The sequence below is a fragment of the Betta splendens genome, chromosome 14, assembly GCF_900634795.4.
Source record: "Betta splendens chromosome 14, fBetSpl5.4, whole genome shotgun sequence".
Lineage (NCBI taxonomy): Eukaryota > Metazoa > Chordata > Actinopteri > Anabantiformes > Osphronemidae > Betta > Betta splendens.
The window spans coordinates 1,166,815-1,180,807 of record NC_040894.2 but is presented as its reverse complement, the minus strand read 5'-3'; the positions used below and the strand labels follow the sequence as shown (position 1 = coordinate 1,180,807).

Sequence of the window (13,993 nt, the reverse complement as noted above, 5' to 3'; positions counted from 1 at the left end):
GTTTAAAAACAACTGCCTCGATGGGATTTTGGCCAAGTGAGATTATTTCACAGGAGCTTCTTAGTTTTTTGTTGTTGTTTATTACAAATATAATTTGTGTAGGACTGTGAAATATATGTAGTGTGCAATATGAGCTCCTAATCCCAAATGGAAATATGGACTCACCTCAGAAACAACAACCTCTTCATCTCAGATGAGGTTGAACAGAAAAGTAAAAGGCCTAAAGTGAACGCCGGAACGTGGCCTTTTCATTTCCAGTCGCCGAGGTTCTTCTGCAGATGGAGAGTGCGTGGGTTCTAGCTGAGTCAGAAGTAAACAGTTCTATTTATTCATGATGGCATTTGGGCAGAACTCGCTCTCAGCCGTGGACGCTTGGCTTCGGACCCGGCTGCTGTAATTGGCTGTTTGCTCGGAGCGCGACCGGGAGCTTCAGGACGGGGATTTTCCTTCACTCGAGGACAGAGAAACAGCGGCATCCATTTATTCATGGGCTGAAGCCGCCAGACGTGTGAGCGATGCAGTAACAGCAGCGCCTGTCGTCCCACGTCTCACTGTCAGAACCCACACGCGACAACAGACGGACAACACACGCTGGCTTGTTTGATATTGGAGCGTCTGTGTGCAGGCAGAAACGAGCTCATTGGATGAATTAAAGATCAGGAAGGTGGAGCTTCAGAAGCAGCGTGTCTGACGGAACCACAGCTGGAGGAGGAACCAACAGAACCGCGGACGGACCCGACTGATGAGCCACGCTTCCTCTGAACATCTGCAGCTCAGAGCAGGAACGAGCGCTCAGACGCTCCAGAGCTCAGCTTTCCTCCGTGTGCTTCAGCGACAACAGTCCTTTAACTCCAGCAGAACGTTCCAGTGTCCACACATACAGGCACACACAGACACCCCCCCCTCACACACACACACACACAGACACACACACACACACAGACCCCCCCACACACACACATACACATACACACACACACACACACACACACAGACACACACACACACACACACCACACACACACACACACAGACCCCCCTCCACCCCCCCCCCCCCCCCACACACACACACACAGACACCCCCCCACTCACACACACACACCACACACACACACACACAGACCCCCCCCCCCCCCCCCCCCCCCCCCACACACACACACACACAGACACCCCCCCACTCACACACACACACACACACACACACACACACACACACACACACACACACACACACACACACACACCTCCCGCAGCCCGGACCCACTTAAGATTCATGACTCGTGTCGTCCATTAAACAATGCGGCTTTTTGGTGGAAATTACAAGCCTGAAGTCACGTTGGGTCATTTAGGACGCAGACACGTCTGCAGTTATTATCTTTGAGCTGTTTGCTTTTTGTGCTGTCAATCTGCTGGACACGAAGAGCCTGAAGTGTTCTTAGGACTGAAAGCAGCACAGAGAGAATGGGATCAGCGGAGGAGGATGAGAGGAGGGGGGAGAAAGAGGAGCTTTGTAGCAGCAGCTTTATGAGGCTCTGTGTTCTCCATCCATCAGGACAAACACCAGGAGGAGGAGGAGGAAGAGGAGGAGGAGGAGGAAGAAGAGGAAGAGGAAGAAGAGGAGGAGGAGGAGGAAGAAGAGGAGGAGGAAGAAGAAGAGGAAGAGGAAGAGGAGGAAGAGGAGGAGGAGGAGGAGGAGGAGGAAGAAGAGGAAGAGGAGGAGGAAGAAGAGGAAGAGGAAGAAGAGGAGAAGGAAGAAGAAGAGGAAGAGGAAGAAGAAGAAGAGGAGGAGGAGGAGGAGGAGGAAGAAGAGGAGGAGGAAAAAGAAGAGGAAGAGGAAGAAGACGAGGAGGAGGAGAAAGAGGAAGAGGAAGAAGAGGAGGAGGAGGAGGAGGAGAAAGAGGAGCTTTGTAGCAGCAGCTTTATGAGGCTCTGTGTTCTCCGTCCATCAGGACAAACACTAGGAGGAAGAGGAGGAGGAAGAGGAGGAGGAAGAGGAGGAGGAGAGGAATCTGCGTCACGTTTGTCCCTGTTTTCCAGCTCACATGCCGCCGTCCACCACCACTCACTGGTTTCCAGTGGCTGCTGAGGCCTCGCCCGCTCCCTCCTGGTTTAACGTGTGCAGCTTCTGATGCCTTCAGCGCCGTCGGACAGGAAGTAACGGGACAGGAGCAGCTTCCTGTTTGCTGCTCTGACCCGACAAAGCGTAGAGTTACTGTTCATGTGTGTTCACAGCCTCCTGGCTTCGCTCTAGTTATTCATCTGGTTAATCAAGTCACTTAATAAAACCAAACAATCAAAAACAAAATAATTATTTTAAAAAATCTCTAATAGTTTTAAATAAAAGGAATGAAATGCTCTTTCTGTCACTTTAATGGACTGGACGTGTAATAATGAAGAGAACGTCCCTCACAGCTGATCTAACTACCGCACATCTGGCTGTGGTGGCCGGAAGGGGCGGGGCCAGACGGCTGCGGAGGGGGCGGGGCCAGACGACTGCAGAAGCGGCGTCGCCCTGGCAACACAACACTCGCCGATCCCGCCTCTTTAAACTTCAGACCACAGGCCCACATGTGTCCGCTTCTAAATCTGGCGCAGGCAGAGCACGCGTACAAAGAAGGGAAGGCGTCCGGGTCACGGGGCTCCAGGAAACGGCCCCAGCTCCGGGACGCGCAGAGGAGGCGGGCGCAGCGAGCTGCTGGAAAAGTTGACAAGAGACACACAGAGAGCTGGCGGTCCGACACCGACTTGGGCAGTGAAGGCCTCATGCAGCTCGGCAGCAGCAGCTCGAACCCACTTTAATCCTCCTGACGAACCTCGGCTCGGCTCGGCTCGGCTCGGAGCGGAGCTCAGCGGGACCCAAGAGGGAAGCGAGGGATGCGGAGCGTGGACTACGGAGGCAACATGGTGAGCGGAACCGAGCCGCGGAACCGAACCGCGGAACCGAGCCGCGGAACCGAACCGCGGAACCGAGCCGCCGAACGGCTGCACGTTCGGCTCTTTAGTTTACCGCTTATTTTGGGTCAGATGATGATTGTGACCTTTTCTCACTTTTGTCTCAAGTTTAAGGGGAAAAATGCAACCGATGCTCGTTTATTTACGGCGGCGCTGGAGCCGCTTAAACTCGATTCTAAGCCGTCTGTGAAAAAAGCTGAGCTTTACAGTGGGTCTAGGTTGGCGGCTGGGTGGTTCCGACCGCCCATTCCTCGTATCAGCCCCGGCAACTCAATTGGTTTCGACTACTTTGAGCCGCGGGGAACGCGCTGCTATAAATAAGTGACCGGACGCGCAGTGTGGTCGGTTCGGCCCGTCGGGTCCGGCGTCGAGCTGCGGAGGAGGGATCAGCGTCTGGATCAGAACTGATGTGAGACTGTGTTGAGGGAACTTGTCTCCAGTTGAAGCTCGGGGCTTTTTATTATTCAGGCTGGGTCCAAGTCTGGCCCGACTCTGGCTCTGGACTTTTATGGCTTCTGCAGATGAACGTGGTCACATTCCCACATAGAACAAATGTTCATCTGTTCTGTTTAATCTCTGAGTAAAACCTCCGTTAGGTTCGTGCTCTTTAAAGCCCACAACTCCAGCACTAACGGCCCAAAACGCGATTTAGTCTTCAATTACTTTATCAGATTGCACTAGTGAGGGCTTGTTTATGTCCAGGCAGAAACGTAATGAGAGCCCGCTTTTCCGAGGGATTTTACCAACTCAAAATTGCTGCCGCAGGATTTGAAAAAGGTCTCGTTATCCCAATTATTCTGACAAGATTTGCTGCCGACCTTCGCAGACAGACGGACCTGATTGCACCTACTGAGATGCAGCTGTTGGGTCTGTGAGGAGCCACGAAGCTCAAAGTTGCAAAACTAAAGTGTGAGAGTTGCTCCTCAGATGCTGAACAGAAGAGAAAGAGCTGCGATGATGTGTGTTTTCTGATCATCGTCATCATCGAGTCATAGAAAATGAGTGGCACCAGCAGCGCCTGGTCCCATTAGAGCAGTGGTGTTAGGTTTGAGGTCTGGGCTAGTTTTGGTTCATCTGGCCTTTGATCTCCAGCCTATTGCTTACAGTGAAAGCTGCGTAGCCGCGGTTGTCACGGTGACGACCGGTCCAGCTTCACCTTCGTCCCAACTGAACAGGCCATGGAGGGACTTACTGTAGCAGCGGCTCCAGCGTGGTGCTGACAGCCTCTGATCCGATCCGAGTCGCTGCCTGGCGCCGGCGCTGCCCACCTGCTGCTGGACCCGCTCAGCTGTCGCTCCACTGCCTTTATTTTGGGACACATGATTCAGACGTGCTTCAGCTGTCGTGTCTCTGGAGACGGTTAAAGATCACGAAGGGGCTCCAATGATGGTTAACCGGTCCGGTGTCCGGACCAGAACCCCGTGGACGGATCCTGCTCAGCTACTGACCCCTGACGTCTCCTTTTACTTTGACTGTTTAGTCTCTGAAGATGGCGTGAACGTGGTTCACGGTGAGAATGAAAGCGACTGTGTGATAGTGTAGATCTCATACGTCTTTGGTTTTAATTAAAGGTAACTCGGGTCATGAGTGTAGAACTGAGGTTCACTGAGCTCCGGCTGTAACTCGTGAAGCCGTCGTGTCCTTGAGTTCTGCACAAGGACCCGGTGAAGTTCTGTTTGTTGTATCATCATCGCCGATGGATGAATTTGTCTCTTTCTTGCTAATAATGAGGCTTCAGTTGCGTGTGAAGCGCTCTGCTGTTCACTGTGACCCGGTTCCACCCACTGAACTACACAGAACATTCCTGGAGGAGGAGGCTGCTTTTCATCCTCTGCAGCACAAACAGTTCAGTGTTGGCACCAGCTGTTTTGGAGCCACACTTCAGCTGAGCTGCGTTGAGATCATCGTTCTGCTCTGCAGCGACGCACACAGTGTGGTCGGTGACGGCTTCGCCGGCGTTTGCCCTCAGCGCGCTCCTTCAAAGGCTGATTAATAGCAACCAAGGAGAAGGCAGCGAAACGAGGAGGCTGTGAACATGTGAACGCGGAGGAGGAGGAGACGACAACAGTTGGTGGCGACTTGTAATTAGGCCATCAATCAGCTGCATCCGCAACACCACGCGAGCGGGCAGCGGCTGCTCGGAGCCTGAAACAGGAAGTGCCCTGAAACAGCGTGGCCGTGGCGTTCAAACTCGAGCCGAATCTCAACGAGCCGCTTTGTGCCGATGAGGCGTTAAGGCTCTAGCCAAACCTTAACGAGCTGCTTTGTGCAGTGAGGCGTTCAGGCTCTAGCCAAACCTTAACGAGTCACTTTTTGCAGATGAGGCGTTCAGGCTTTAGTCAAACCTTAACGAGTCACTTTTTGCAGATGAGGCGTTCAGGCTCGAGCCAAACCTCAACGAGTCACTTTGTGCAGATGAGGCGTTCAGGCTTTAGTCAAACCTCAACGAGTCACTTTGTGCAGATGAGGCGTTCAGGCTTTAGTCAAACCTCAACGAGTCACTTTGTGCAGATGAGGCGTTCAGGCTTGAGCTGAACCTCAACGAGTCACTTTGTGCAGATGAGGCGTTCAGGCTTTAGTCAAACCTCAACGAGTCACTTTGTGCAGATGAGGCGTTCAGGCTCAAGCTGAACCTCAGCGAGTCACTTTGTGCAGTGAGGCGTTCAGGCCCGAGTCAAACCTCTGGCTGCAGCAACGAGTCACTTTGTGCAGATGAGGCGTTCAGGCTCGAGCCGAACCTCTGGCTGCAGCAACGAGTCTTTTTGTGCAGTGAGGCGTTCAGGCCCGAGTCAAACCTCTGGCTCCAGCAACGAGTCACTTTGTGCAGATGAGGCGTTCAGGCCCGAGTCAAACCTGAACGAGCCGCTTTGTGCAGATGAGGCGTTCAAGCTCAAGCCGAACCTCAACGAGCTGCTTTGTGCAGATGAGGCATTCAGGCTTTAGTCAAACCTCAATGAGTCACTTTTTGCAGATGAGGCGTTCAGGCCCGAGTCGAACCTCTGGCTGCAGCAACGAGTCACTTTGTGCAGATGAGGCGTTCAGGCCCGAGTCAAACCTCAATAAGTCACTTTTTGCAGATGAGGCGTTCAGGCCCGAGTCAAACCTCTGGCTGCAGCAACGAGTCACTTTGTGCAGATGAAGCGTTCAGGCCCGAGTCAAACCTCAATGAGTCACTTTTTGCAGATGAGGCGTTCAGGCCCGAGCCGAACCTCTGGCTGCAGCAACGAGTCACTTTGTGCAGTGAGGCGTTCAGGCACGAGTCGAACCTCAACGAGTCACTTTTTGCAGATGAGGCGTTCAGGCGCGATTCAAACCTGAACGAGCTGCTTTGTGCAGTGAGGCGTTCAGGCCCGAGTCGAACCTCTGGCTGCAGCAACGAGTCACTTTGTGCAGATGGGGCATTCAGGCTCGAGCCGAACTTCTGGCTGCAGCAACGAGTCACTTTGTGCAGTGAGGCGTTCAGGCACGAGTTGAACCTCAACGAGTCACTTTTTGCAGATGAGGCGTTCAGGCGCGAGTCAAACCTCAACGAGTAACTTTTTGCAGATGAGGCGTTCAAACTCGAGCCTAACCTCAACGAGTCACTTTGTGCAGATGAGGCGTTCAGGCTCTAGCCAAACCTTAACGAGTCACTTTTTGCAGATGAGGCGTTCAAGCTCGAGCCAAACCTCAACGAGTCACTTTGTGCAGATGAGGCGTTCAGGCTTTAGTCAAACCTCAACGAGTCACTTTGTGCAGATGAGGCGTTCAGGCTTGAGCTGAACCTCAACGAGTCACTTTGTACAGATGAGGCGTTCAGGCCCGAGTCAAATCTCTGGCTGCAGCAACGAGTCACTTTGTGCAGATGAGGCGTTCAGGCCCGAGTCGAACCTCTGGCTGCAGCAACGAGTCAATTTGTGCAGATGAGGCGTTCAGGCTCAAGCCAAACCTTAACGAGCTGCTTTGTGCAGTGAGGCGTTCAGGCCCGAGTCGAACCTCTGGCTGCAGCAACGAGTCACTTTGTGCAGATGAGGCGTTCAGGCTCGAGCCGAACCTCTGGCTGCAGCAACGAGTCACTTTTTGCAGATGAGGCGTTCAGGCCCGAGCCGAACCTCTGGCTGCAGCAACGAGTCACTTTGTGCAGATGAGGCGTTCAGGCGCGAGTCAAACCTGAACGAGCTGCTTTGTGCAGTGAGACGTTCAGGCCCGAGTCGAACCTCTGGCTGCAGCAACGAGTCACTTTGTGCAGTGAGGCGTTCAGGCCCGAGTCAAACCTCTGGCTGCAGCAACGAGTCACTTTGTGCAGATGAAGCGTTCAGGCCCGAGTCAAACCTCAATGAGTCACTTTTTGCAGATGAGGCGTTCAGGCCCGAGCCGAACCTCTGGCTGCAGCAACGAGTCACTTTGTGCAGTGAGGCGTTCAGGCACGAGTCGAACCTCAACGAGTCACTTTTTGCAGATGAGGCGTTCAGGCGCGAGTCAAACCTGAACAAGCTGCTTTGTGCAAATAAGGTGTTCAGGCCCGAGTCGAACCTCTGGCTGCAGCAACAAGTCACTTTGTGCAGCTGAGGCGTTCAGGCTCAAGCCAAACCTTAACGAGCTGCTTTGTGCAGATGAGGTGTTCAGGCTCGAGTCGAACCTCTGGCTGCAGCAACAAGTCACTTTGTGCAGATGAGGCGTTCAGGCGCGAGTCAAACCTTAACGAGCTGCTTTGTGCAGATGAGGCGTTCAGGCCCGAGTCGAACCTCTGGCTGCAGCAACGAGTCACTTTGTGCAGATGGGGCATTCAGGCTCGAGCCGAACTTCTGGCTGCAGCAACGAGTCACTTTGTGCAGTGAGGCGTTCAGGCACGAGTTGAACCTCAACGAGTCACTTTTTGCAGATGAGGCGTTCAGGCGCGAGTCAAACCTCAACGAGTAACTTTTTGCAGATGAGGCGTTCAAACTTGAGCCGAACCTCAACGAGTCACTTTGTGCAGATGAGGCGTTCAGGCTCTAGCCAAACCTTAACGAGTCACTTTTTGCAGATGAGGCGTTCAAGCTCGAGCCAAACCTCAACGAGTCACTTTGTGCAGATGAGGCGTTCAGGCTTGAGCTGAACCTCAACAAGTCACTTTGTACAGATGAGGCGTTCAGGCCCGAGTCAAATCTCTGGCTGCAGCAACGAGTCACTTTGTGCAGATGAGGCGTTCAGGCCCGAGTCGAACCTCTGGCTGCAGCAACGAGTCAATTTGTGCAGATGAGGCGTTCAGGCTCAAGCCAAACCTTAACGAGCTGCTTTGTGCAGTGAGGCATTCAGGCCCGAGTCGAACCTCTAGCTGCAGCAACGAGTCACTTTGTGCAGATGAGGCGTTCAGGCTCGAGTCGAACCTCTGGCTGCAGCAGGCGCAGCTGAGGGCTGTGGAGCCCTGCTTACTTAAGACCCGGCGTTTAACGGGCTACATTCATTATGCATGGCCGCTGGTGCTGCAGTCACCGCGCATTGTGATGGATTAGGAGGTACACCATGGTACCGACGCTTTGTTCCGTGCACATGGAGCCCAATCCGTCCCCGAAGCTAAAGAAAGTACCTGTGAACACGTGTCCCCACCGACCAGCAGCGCGGTATTTTTAGTCCTCACAAAAGCCTTTAAGTACCACAGCTGCCCAGGCCCGGCGCCGTATTTACAGCTGGCGCCGTGCCTTCGGGTCTGTGCTCTGCTCCAGCTTTGTGCTCAGTCTCCCAAGTTGGGAAACCACGAAGATGAATCATCGGAGCCTTTTTATTTCTGTGCTCCTGAAAAAGACGGAGAGAAACGTCTTCGCTGGTTGGTGTGGGTCAGAAAAACGTGTGTGAGCAGCGAAGGCGTGAATCTGAATCTTCCTGAGCTGAAGAAGCGCTGACTCCACACTGGGCCCAGAGCGAGGACCAGGGCGTCTGCTGGAGCATTTACCTGGAGAGGACGTATGAGAGGACGTGGAGCTGTGGAGGAGAGCAGAGCTCTGCCTGCTCTTCATGAGGGGCTGCAGCTGCAGTGAAGGAGCAGTGGAAACACTGACCGGTCCTGGTTCGTGGTGGATTCGCCTCTTGGACATGGGTGTCGTCCTGCAGATTTCGGTTCTGGTGAACAGAGGCTCCTGTGAAACGAGCGGCACTGACCCGTGGCTCAGGTTGCTTGGCCTTAACGTGACATTTGAGTCATATCTGTGTCAGCGCTCTCGCGTGACAAGCGGTGCCCAAAGTCCTCATTCTGTCACCAGGCGCTGAAGCTGAACTTATTAGGCCATTGGTTCTGGAAACAAAGACAGAACGGTGACACCCATCCTCCTCTGAAGCTCCAGCTACATTTAAAAGGGATTTATTGGGAGTCATGGTTTAAAGTGTTTCCTCATTAGACAGGGATCACTTCACAGCCACCATGTGGGTACACTGTCTTCTAAAAATTACATTTGCATAATGGTTCTGCAAAAACCATTTTGGAAGGAGATGTAATTGCTGCCTTATGTTCAGTTACTATCAGCACACTGTTACAAATTAGCAAAGAACTGCGCAAGTGTCTTATTTAATATTAGTATGAATATTATTGCAGTATTTAATGCTCTATATCACAATCTCCGCAGAGCGACGGAGCAGAATCGAGAGGAAAGGTCGTAGTTAATAAACTCATCTGTGCTTCATGGTTTCAGCCACATCTGACGCAAAATTTGTCAAAATAAATGGGAAAATCAGACATTGTTCGTTCATTGAACGGTAACGGCTGCTCAGCTGCAGGATGGAGACCAGGTTGAGAATGTTTGAAGGACAGGGATTTGGTTCCAGGAACCTTGAGGGACTGAGGCCAGAAGCTGCTGCACCGTCAGAGTTCAGGTGATCAGACAGTAACGTTGAGCTCCGCCTGCTGCTGCTGCTGCTGCTGCTAATAAAGTGTCCTGGAACCTGATCATGAGGCGACGACCGTCTCCCTCAAACGTTTGCTCTTTGGCTTTGACTCTCTTTCATCTCCAACGTCAGTGTGAAGGTTGTGTGTTTTACGGTCTGTTGTCGTCTCCTTGGACTCTGCTCCGTTGCTGCTGTTGCAGCCTGTCTCTCTTTCTCTTTCTCAGTTTATCTCTTTGTCTCTTCCGCTTTTGTCTTTCATCTCTCTGTAGACGCAGGTTTTTTCTTTTGTTTCCCAGAGAGACTACAGCATGACTGATTGGCACTTACCATGAAAATTGTTGCTCTAAACCGTCCCAGACTCCCAGCAGCGCAGCCGCGTGCATACAAATGATGGCTCAATGTGCATCAGAGAAGATGGACAGTTGCAGCTGAGCACCTCTAGTGTCACCGTGGACGAGCGGCGTGTGCAGGAAATACCAACGATGTTTACCAGGAGCCATATTTATGGCGCAGAGGAGTCACACGTCCATGTGTCAGCTCCCAAAATAACCCGCGAAGGAGTTTAATGCAGGATGAGGTGACGTGCATGAGCGCCGCTCAGATGTCGACTGGAGAAAGGGAGGAGCAGCAGCGAGCTGATCCTGAGCTGATCCTGAGCTGGTTCTGACCGGGTTCTGACCGCGTTCTGACCGGCTGTCTCTGATCAGTGAAAACGTCCTGTGAGGTGTGGTTTCAGTCTGTGGAATTAAAAAAAACACGTTTGCTTTTGTTTTTGGGACCTGTTCATTTCTCTTCTGCTGCTTCTTTCAACCTCAGATTAGAATCCTCACGGAGGTGTCGCGACCTTTGACCCAGGTCCCCGCAGGATAAAAACAGGCTGAGGCCCAGGAGGTGAAACCCCCACAACAACTTCAGCGTCTGAATCTATTAATATCTGGACGTTTTTGGACACTTATCTGCTTAGTTTGAATCTCTCCTTTCTGTGGCAGTATTTTTTCCTGGTTCGGCAGAACCTTGATTTGTCTCCACTCTTCTGTGTCTGAAGTCTGTCATTGTCCTTATTATGTGGCGTTTCTGTGCAGCACCTAAGGGTCAGTGTTGCACAGGGGCTTTTTATTTGTCGACGCTCTGAAGCACTTTGGATGAAAGTGCTTTTCAATAAGAGCACTTCTGAAAAATAAATGAAACGAGCTTTCACGCAGGCGTCGCAGCGAAAGGTGCTATCGCTCGATACGTCGCCCGTTTTACCTCAGACTCCGCTCATTACGAATTGAGGACTGCCAACCTGTAATTAATAAGTGCTGGTTTGTTACCATGGTGATGGATTGCAGGCAGATGGAGGAGAAAGCGTTTTACATTCCAGGGGCAGAGCTGCACAGTCCACAGTGACGGGTCAGCGCTCCTCTGCGCTGCAGCTTATGTTACGACCACCAACCGCCTCTTCAGCGCCTTTAGTGGAGATCACAGCCCTGAGACTCAGTGGAGCCACACACACATGCCTTTTACTGTCACCTGGTCCGTCAGCGCCTTCCTCACCTGCAGGAGGCTCTGATAGAAAGCTTCAGAGCTGTTTGCTAAATGTGACTGATGGAGACTTTGTTCCTCAGATCCCCCGTTTTAAGCTGCAGACGTTGTTTTTGGTTGGTACAGACGCCGGCGGAGCTCGGACGCACACAGCAAACCGCTGTGGAGTTCCCCAGGATCTGCTCCTGCTCCTGGAACGCCGCCGGTGGCTGTGACAAATATTTGTTTACTGTGGTTCTGGAAAGACAAGTCGCCATCTGCTTGATCCACAGAAGATCCACAAGCGTCTTAGAAAAATCCCCCCACACTCGTGCAGTGGCTCAGATGCAGCTAATGGGCGGACGCCTAAGCCCTGTGTAATCCAATGGACCGGGCCGAGGGGAACGCCTCCCATCAGGGTGGAAGTCCTTCATGTGTGGCTGCACTGACTCCACCTCCAGCCCCTGTACGTGTACGAGGCGATTCCAGATAAAGCGTTGGTGCCTCACACCTGCTGTAAACGCTCCATTAAGACTGATGGGACAGTTTGTGTTGCTCACTCAGAAATGAGTCTGACTTTATTCCAGCTGCAGGACTCAGAGTTCTGCCTGCGGAACAGAGGCCGCTGCCGCTAAAACCCGTGCAGCGTGTTGATGCTCAGCGTATTTTAGATGGAGGTTCTGCTTTGACCCTCGTCACCGTTGACATGAATCCAAATGCAAAGCAGTTGTGAGAGTCTCTCAGAGCAAAGCTCAGCAAATAAAGTTATTGTTATTATTCAGCGCCATCACTCCCCTGGGACAGCGGGCGCAGTGTTTATGGTTCATGACACAGTTATGATGAAGATGTTAGCCTCTCACGGTGAGGGGGAGATAAAGGGGGGCGGGGGAGGCAGGGAGGAGCGACAGGCAATCTAGCATCACTGTCTCTGTGCTGCCATAAAGCCCGGCAGCGCGGTGCTGGCCTGTCACTGCCCGGACCGGACCGGACCGGACCGGCTCCCTTTCTCCTCCTCCTCCACTCTCCATTAAAGCAGAGCCAGTTTAATGTCTACACACAGATTAAACAGAAGGACGTACTACTGTAAAGTGAGAATGTTTGATGATGAGGCATCTCTTCTTAACTGTGGGTCCACGTGGACCTGGGACTGAAGCTGATCCGGTCGGAGGTGGTGCTGACCCAGCTGTGACTCGTCCTCAGGCGTGTTAAAGCCAGTCACAGCCTGATAGAACCTCTTGGCTGATGAAGTCGAGCTCACGGATCCGGCAGCGCTGCAGCAGCAGACACCTCCGCCTTCAGCCCGCTCAGCCTCCAGGACCCGGTCAGCCCGACTGAGGCCGTACCGACGGGCCCGTGTTGGTGCCAGTGGAGGAACCGGCTGGTGTTTACTTTGCTGCTGGTCTTGTAACTTGCGTTTGAAGTCAACATGTGCAGCAGCTTCTGAGAGTTCTGTTCCATCACTTCCTGTTGTGAGGAGTTGTGATGTGCAGATTGAAGACGTGATGCTGTTTGGGGACGGCTCTTCGTGCCTGAAGGCTTTTCTCTGCATCGACTGTTTCAATAAAACCTTCATTTTCTTCACACTTGTCTTTTTAATTAGTGTGTTTAGGGAAATGAAGTACAACAAAGACAGTTCAGATTAATCAGAGATGCATATTTGTGCCTGGACCCTGGATCCATCCGACAGCCTGGGGGAACAGATAAGTCCCAATGCTTGATCACACAAATTAAACTTTAAGACCCAGAGTATTAGAAAGGCGCCGCTGGGGCTGAGGCTGAGCACGGGGGCTCCTCCACGCAAACGCAACAGTGTTCACTGTTTGAGCTCCTTCCTCAGCCTGCGTCCCCTGTTCATCCTTTCATAAGCAGCTTCATGTTACTGAGCTGGTCGTCTCTGCCCTCAGTCACGCTCGGCCTCAGGCTCCACATCCGCCGCTGAACTGCGTGATGTAAAGGCTGCACCTGCACTGAAGCTCGGTGCTGATGAGGAGTCGCTGCTGCTTTAGCTCAGAGCCGGTTTCTCTGTCACGCGCTGCAGTAGCTGGATGACGAAGCCTCGTGTCTGAACTCATTACAGCTCCTTATTACATCTTTACTGACTAACTATGTGCATGGTCCCCGGAGGCGTCTGCTGCAGATGATTGATTGTAATAATGTCACATTTTTAATATTTTTTTGCCTAAATGCTTTGATTTTCAGATAAACATGATCTTGATCCTCAAACGTTTCAAACTAAATGGAAGTAAACTAGAAACATGCTGAGTTGGCTCTTTGTCTTCATCTTGGGTCAGTTCAGCCTCAGCGTAGATTTAGGTTCTTTTGCTAAAGGGCTGGAGGCCGGTTCGGCCATGGCTCATGAAAATGGAAAATTGGAAAATGGAATTAGTGGCTCAGACGTGCAGAAGCATCAGGGAGATGGACTGTGTTCAGTCAGACAAGCAGATGCTACGGCCTCCACTAAGCTGATCCTGATGCTGGTTCTCTGGAAGCTCTGGCTGCACATGTTTTAAATCTGTAAATCTGTCAACACCTCACTGTTCTGAGTGGGGCAAACTGAAGCTACCAGGAGCTCTAAGTGACCGTGGGCCTTCGATGCTGCTGAGGAGGTCTGGAACGCGTATTTGATGGGAAACGTGTTGGTTTCTTTGTGCATCACTGGTTTTGCTCGGTTTCATCACATTTCTTTTCTGCCTCACGGTCG

The 13,993-nt window shown here is 52.2% G+C and overlaps 1 protein-coding gene across 4 annotated transcripts in view; it reads left to right on the top strand.

Annotated features, from left to right (window-relative positions):
- The window catches only part of sgcd (sarcoglycan, delta (dystrophin-associated glycoprotein)), a 97,827-nt gene that overhangs the window by 46,146 nt on the left and 37,688 nt on the right, over positions 1-13,993 (top strand). Inside the window, exon 1 of one of the 4 annotated variants that reach the window (XM_029173726.3) lies at positions 2,528-2,904. The exons of 1 other annotated variant lie outside the window; for it this stretch is intronic. In XM_029173726.3, coding sequence (XP_029029559.1) covers positions 2,875-2,904 — 30 coding nt within the window. In that variant the 5' untranslated portion in view covers positions 2,528-2,874. Of the gene's footprint in view, positions 1-2,527; positions 2,905-3,260; positions 3,362-4,328; positions 4,463-13,993 lie in introns of those variants that run through there. 2 more of the 4 variants (XM_055502134.1, XM_055502135.1) reach the window with 2 other exon arrangements.